The 7,315-nt window shown below is 49.0% G+C and overlaps 1 protein-coding gene across 1 annotated transcript in view; it reads right to left on the reverse strand.

The window, feature by feature from the left end:
• The window catches only part of LOC119400566 (tartrate-resistant acid phosphatase type 5), a 29,819-nt gene extending 23,957 nt beyond the window's left edge, over nucleotides 1-5,862 (reverse strand). Inside the window, exons 1-2 of the mRNA XM_037667626.2 lie at nucleotides 5,761-5,862; nucleotides 116-240 (exon numbers count right to left, since the gene is read on the reverse strand). Coding sequence (XP_037523554.2) covers nucleotides 116-240; nucleotides 5,761-5,862 — 227 coding nt within the window. The remainder of the gene's footprint in view (nucleotides 1-115; nucleotides 241-5,760) is intronic.
• Nucleotides 5,863-7,315: the final 1,453 nt, after the last annotated feature.

A 7,315-nucleotide genomic window follows, 5' to 3' on the forward strand; every position in this document is an offset into this window, starting at 1 on the left:
CCTGTTCCCCGATCCTACATCATAACAGTAATTATGGCCTTGCCTCGGTATTCAGCGGGCGTTCTTTGGCATTGCAACGAAGGAGCCATCACGGCAGCAGAGGCTCAAGACTCACCAGCGCTTTGACCTTTTGCTGTATTCGATCTGAGCCGACACGTTGCCGTCGTGGTCGTGGTTTCCAGCCACTATGAGCCATGGAACTTGAAGGGATGGCGCGGAGTACACGTCCTCGAATGTCCTCTGCACAGCGACGAGACACGGCGATAAGTGCGGCAGCTGGGCATTCATCACAAGTCATAGCGCAAAGAATGAACAAGACGCCGCCATACAGGAAGGCGCAATGGCTTTCAATCGCGGCATTCCAAGTACTGTTTCTGAGAGTTAAAGATTGGAAGTTTCTAAATTTACCAGACAATGTCAGCGAGAAACTGTAAACGACCACAAAATTAGCATACGGCGCTGTACCGCGGTAATCACCGTAGGTATAGCGTTTCAGAGGTATAAAAATATCTCTAATGATTAGCTCACCCTGAACAAAAATCTCCGCCCCTCTGTACCAAGCGCATGCGCAGCAAGAGAGCATGGCGGTGGTCAGACCTGTGACGCAGCAGCGGGGGCTAAACATCTCGAGCAATGGACAGGCCACCATCCTAATGGGAACCTGGCAGCGTTTAACGCTGGAACGTTATTTAGTGAGGCGAGCTTAGCAGTAGTGTTGGAGGGGCTAGAGGGTGTTAACTGGAGTTACAAGGGCTCACTGAGGTTAGGAGGCCAGATGAAGCCCATACCGTGAAACTAACGTGCATGCCCTATGCTACCGTGGCTTAGTTGACCGAAGAGAACCAGACGTGGTATTTGTTATCAATAAGGATACACCTTGCAACAGAGAGGAATACAATAGCAATAATGCGAGGGTGGAAGGTATCGTAAATAAACATAAAATAGGAGGTGCACATTGAAGGTTGCAGGCACAGGCGCATGCGTACAGCCATGATGACCGCTCAGTTTAAAGCGTCTATGAAGACGTGCAACCAGCAATGAATAAGGTAAAAGCCATGGGTGACTTCAATCCCAAGATGGGCAAGAAGCCACCCTAGACCAGGCAGTGGCTTAATGTGGCCTGAGCTACAGGAATGCCCGACAATGAAAGAAGGGGAGGACCAGTGAGGTAACAACAGATCTGTTGGAAGACGGGGGACATATTCTGCTAGAACAGGGGGCCGCCATGTATACGAAAAGTCTCGCAACCGTGAGCCTACAATAATCTTGAAAGAAAGCTAACATAATCTTAATCCATGATAAACGGCATGTCAAGGACTTGAGGAAGTAAAGGCCGATCAGCTCACTATCTGTTGCCTACAAGCTGTTTACCATTGTAACCTATAACACGACTAGGACTACCTCAGAATCAGGAAACCAAAGGACTAAGCAGGAATTCCCACAAGCTATTGGATGATAGATTGTATTTACACTATATAAAAATGCCGGATATAAGCAACCCCTCCATAACACGTTCCAGACTACACGCATTGCAAGCATGATTACTGAATTCAACAGGAAAGCTGAATGACAGGTTTGAAAATTAATGTGCAGGAAACTAAGTTGATGTTCAATAGTCTCGGGTGAGAGTAACGCTTTCTAATAGGTAGTGTTGTCGGTGGGCTAGTTGGTTTGGAAGCATGGTGATGAAACAGCGCTAAGAGACGAGGACGGGAGGGCACACACAAGCGCTTACTCACAACTGGTTTTAGATGTGAAGCATCTTATAGTGGAGTTCAATCCGGTGGTGGTGTTGTGCGGCGTGACCACCCTTACTGCGCATGCGCAAACCCTCCGCACTTCCCCTCTCCACTCTCCTCCTCTTTCCCCCCTCCCTTCCCCCTCTCTCTACCCTCCCCCTCTCCCCTGCCCTTCCCCCTTCACTTTCCTCCTCCATTTCCCTTTCCCCTCCCCTCTCCTTTCCCCCTCCCCCTCTCCACTTCACCTCTCCCCTTTCCCACTCACCACTCCACCGCTGAAACGCGGGCTCTACATGCCGCAACACTGCTTCGCATCGCCTCATGGTCCCCTTTAGCGGGAGATGGTGTCATTTTTATTAGCATCAGCGCGTCATATATAGGAGGCACACGAAAAAATAAGATAGAATTTCAACAATCCGGTACAATGGCGTTCCGCTCGTTACAAACAGTCAATACCTAGCGACACATATCAAGAAACATTTTTCTTTTTCGGTCAGTGCGAGTGACGCCATGCTTACACATGCGCCACCCTTACTATCTATGTGTGCCGCTTCAATGATCAGTCTTGTCATCATGTCCGAAGAACGGCTGGGCACATGCGTATCTTCAAAGCGTGGAACGCATGCACAATCTCGGCAATGTATGCCTAAATGTATAAATAAGTGATCGGAAACAGCTGAGTTAACGTTATAATAGTGCTCCTTAGGTCTTTCGCTTAAGCATCTCCCAGTTTGCCCGATATACACTCGCCCGCATGACAAGGGAATGGAATAAACTGCACTGCGCGTGCATTCCACAAAACATCGTCGGTGCCGCGTGGTACAAAGGGCAACTGGCCCATTTCCCTCTTTATTTACGCGTCCACATAGACCTTGCAGTCGCTCGGGGGCAGACAACACCACCTGGACTCCTGCTCTACTACCAGAGTAGTAACAGACATGAGGACAGGCTTAGTGCCTTCTCGATAGACATGAAGGATTTATACTATTCAATACCCCATAACGACCTGATGAGCTGCGTCAGTGCTAGCATTGATGAAATTGGAGCGGTTCGTTTTCAGAACGAGTCAGGTCTATCCTGTAGTAGATTTTTAGAACTGCTATGCTTTTATTTGAACTCCTCTTTTCGACATGGGATGACAACATTGTAACCCAAAAGAACGGCGTGCGCATCGGATCTTGTATCGCTCCTCGTTTAAGTGATTTATATAGGCTAATCGTGACAGGCTTCTCAGCCAACGTCTGAACAGGGATGTAGTCGTGGTGTTCAGGTTCGTGGATGACTATTTAGTTGTTTTAAGCAATAACGCGGCAGATTTTCATACCATTGTTTCAAACACAAGAAGGTGTTTTCAGAGTGCCTTCATCCTTTAGAATTGACCCATGAAGTTTCCGTCGAGAGCTTCATTAGATTTTAACACGAAAGTGTTTTATGCCGGGGTCCACCAAGTACATCCGTCACGGATATGACGTTGATAAAATGGACGCTAACGGGTGAGAAAGAAAAAAAACCAAGAAAAAGATACCCCGAACCCACGACGTTGCGGCCGCGACGGCACGCCCGACGCCCTACCGACTAAGCTAACTCGGGAGATGCTATAGACACGGCGCGAACGCGCCTTATATCTTTCACACATTCTCTTTCGCGGCAGGCGGAGCGGGGCGGTGCCGCCGTCAGTGAAATGTGAAAAGAAGTAATGCTTCACGATCGACACTTACTAGCGCTTACTCCGAGATTGCACGCGTTATCGGAGGTCATGGTTAAAGCGTCTCGATACCAGAGAGGTAGACTGGCCGCGCTGGCGTCGCCGAGGCACCCTTGACGCAGTTACGTTATTTGCCTTTGGCTTCGTGTTAGCTTGCGTCGGCTCATCGGAGTAGTGCAGCTTCCACGTGCACCAACGGGATTTCTCCGCCGCCGACTGTTTCAATTGCGAGAGCACCGACTAACAAAACTGCTGCAATACGCGTTGCAGACAGGACGCGATTTGGACGGGCGAATGTCGTGCCTTGGTGGAGCGAGAGCAGCGCCTGCGAGACAGAGGCCAGCGGGACGCACACGTTTGCGGCTCAGGCTACGAACCTCTACCTCCCGTGTTGCTGAAGCGCAGTGTGTGTTAGTGTATGCATGAGCACAGGCGTCGGCTACCAATTACTAGAAAGCGCACACCGTGCCGTTTCTCTCCTTAATTGACGACGCTTTGAATAAGTGTATACCGGGTACCAGTGTTGATTATGAGCTTGTAGATATCATCCTTACGCGGGATTCACGATTCGCTGTGTCCAAATATATGTTCACACCGTCAGCTACCACAATGGTTTAATCATGATCATGGGCGTTAGTCGTCGCGATAGAGACATGCTGTCAACATGGGTGCATCCACGTCAAACGGTGCTGTAGCTGCCAAACACGAATAGACATTGTACAAGCTCTCATATATCACTACACAATAACACTACTTCTGTGAAGACGCGCTTCACTTTGGTGTTATACCGATTCCTATGAGGGAGGGATCAGCCATGTTTTTTTAGATTTAGGACTGCTTTTCTCTGACCGAAGCACCTGTTGGGGTATGAGCCGAGGGGCAAGAAACCCGTGCTCCCATTTAAATCTGCGCACTCTAAACTGGTGAAACGTGCAATCATTTCTTCGTGTTTGGTGACGCCCTAAAAAAATCCTGTGAACACAGAGTCGAAGACAGTTTATTTGACAAGCTAACAGACTGGGGGAAGCTGGTTGGCTGAGGGTTTGCAAAGACGTTACAAGGTCGGAGCAAGCAGTGAAATCACGCGTCCAGAGAAACCAAAGAATGTAGCGGTCGTACCCTACATGCATCGAATTTCACATAACCTCAAGAAGATTGGTATTAGAGCAGGAGTCCGGGTGGTGTTTTCTGCCCCCGGCGACTGCAAGGTCTATGTGGACGGGTAAATAAAGAGGGAAATGGGCCAGTTGCCATTTGTACCACGCGGCACCGACGATGTGTTGTGGAATGCACGCGCAGTGCAGCTTATTCCATTCCCTTGTCATGCAGGCGAGCGTATATTGGGCAAACTGGGAGATGCTTGAACGAAAGACTTAAGGAGCACTATTAAAACGTTAACTCAGCTGTTTCCGGTCATTTAGGAATACATTGGCGAGATTGTGCATGCGTTCCACGCTTTGAAGATACGCATGTGCCCAGCCGTTGTTCGGACATGATGACAAGAGTGATCATTGAAGCGGCACACATAGATAGTAAGGGTGGCGCCTGTGTAAGCATGGCGTCACTCGCACAGACCGAAAAAGAAAATTGTTTCTTGATATGTGTCGCTAGGTATTGACTGTTTGTAACGAGCGGAACACCATTGTACCGGATTGTTGAAATTTTATCTTATTTTTGTGTGCCTCCTATATATATGACGCACTGATGCTAATAAAAAACCAGCTGTGAGTAAGCGCTCGTGTGTGCGCCCTTCCGTCCTCGTCTCGTAGCGCTGTTTTATCACCATGCTTCTAATAGGTAGCTAGAGTGGCAAAGGAGTACATCTGCTTAAGTTATGTAGCGACCGCAGATACGAACCATGATACAGAAGTAACAAGAAGAAAAAGCTACCTTAATGCAGGACTTATTGGCCTGAGAGTGCCACTCGCACTAAATATATTGGTAAACCAGCGATTAACCTTGAGCTGACTCCCCCATTCCCGTTTTCACTGTCCCTACACTCGTGGGACTAGATTTCGTACTGCTGTCCGCTAGGTGAGGTGAGCTTGAGACCCTCGTCTAGTGGAACACTGGAGTAGCGTGCCCTTTAGGTCGCGAAAATCGAAATCGATTATACATCAGATGGTAACGCGCTACACTTTAGTTATGCACAAGGCATGGTTCAACTCCGTTTGTTCCGGACAATAAGGGAAGCCTACGGTCTCGAATCGCCGTAAGCTTTGTAATTGTTCCCTGCGGTAAGTGGTTGTTTAACATCAATAAAGAGTAAAAGCCCGCCTGTCACAGCCGGCCCGCCGTAGTGAACACAGCACTAGCCTTGAAACGCCGGTCGTCGACCGAACGGACGCCCTTGAAGTAGAAGTTATCCCCGAGCGATAGGACGAAGTCGATGCGTTTGGCAGCCGCCACGACCGCCATGGTCTTGGCCAGGTTTCGTTGGATCCGCGTCGTGTACGGGTAGAAAGGCAGTCCGCCCCAGTCGCCGAACCCAGGAACCGCACAGAATTGTTGTTGGCTGGTCCGGTGACAAGGGCCGACACCAGCTTGCCACCACTCAGCACCACCACCCACGCTGCGTTAAGCAACCACGCTCTCTACATAAACAGTACCTATGAAGAAACTCAGTAGGCGGCGATACAAATGGTGTTAATGAAGGCTGAAATATTTAAACTGTTGGCGCTTTGAAAATATTCAGGAAGAAGTTTATATGACGACAGTTGAAGCAGCACGGTTCCTTATGTTCTTCACGGCATTCGTAATTGATCATTTTGGACGCTGCTTTTTCTTCCGTATGTGTAAACGTTGCGGACAACGCCACTATAGCCTTAAGAACTTAAGGAGTCCGAAGAGGCTCTGCCCAGACGACCGAAGCTCGCAGCCAATCGCCTCCGACACTAAAGAAATAGTCCCGCTCATGCATTTGGCAATGTTCTGCCAAGTCGTGGTCCGGCTCATGACGTCAGTCCAGAGTGCGCGTCCATTGGAGTAAGCTTTTGTGCATCCGCCTTTGAGGAAGAAATGCCACATACTTCTAAAGTTGCATCCGAATATAAGAATAAATTCAAGCTCCGCCATTCATCTCTGCAAGAGAGTGGTGCTAGGTGGTTTTCGCTTGAACCGTAAGCACTTTTAAAGACGATAGTCTTTCTTGGGATACTTAAACAGAGAAATTGTGGTCTGTCTTTTTGTCTGTCTGTTTGTCGGCACGTCACTCGATTCAGCCACTGGGCCAAAGTTGAACCACTTGCCCAAGGCCAGCCGTCTTGAACGGCTGACTAGTTTCATACTTGTGTACGTTTTCGATCAAAAAGCAAACATTATGCATATCTGAGGCGCAACATCACTACGTAGTATTAGGTCGTGTGTTCTTTTTAATAGAAAATGCATACATACGTAATTCTAAAGACCCTAGTTTCTTAAGCTGCGCTGAAACTTGGCTTCCTCCGTGCCCTCTGCACGAGCTCATTGTTGTGTTTCGGTTTCGGTTCTGTATTGCACTGTACGAATGCCATGGGGCGCCGCTCTGGCATTCCTGTTTTACCCAGGCGACGTGTAAATAAAAGAGTGTGTGAGAGTACTCGTTGAGTGCGGACGTTTCTTCTGCTTCAGCGCTTCGCGCCAAACCACGCGTTCGGGCTGGCTGGCGTCCCCGCCGGTCGCGTTGGTCACCGCCGGTCTTCGCCTGCTGCTGCGCCGGACTACCAGCCCGCCACACAGCACTCATGTTTCCCGACGTATTGCCAGATGGCGTCCATATCTCACGCAGCGCCTCTTCTATCGTCTTTAGACGACATTTGCAGCGAAGCACGCGCGATACGCGGCCAATTTTTTTCGTTCGTAATGTAAGTACTACGCATATTATTAATTGAAA

This window comes from Rhipicephalus sanguineus, chromosome 7 (assembly GCF_013339695.2).
Source record: "Rhipicephalus sanguineus isolate Rsan-2018 chromosome 7, BIME_Rsan_1.4, whole genome shotgun sequence".
NCBI lineage: Eukaryota > Metazoa > Arthropoda > Arachnida > Ixodida > Ixodidae > Rhipicephalus > Rhipicephalus sanguineus.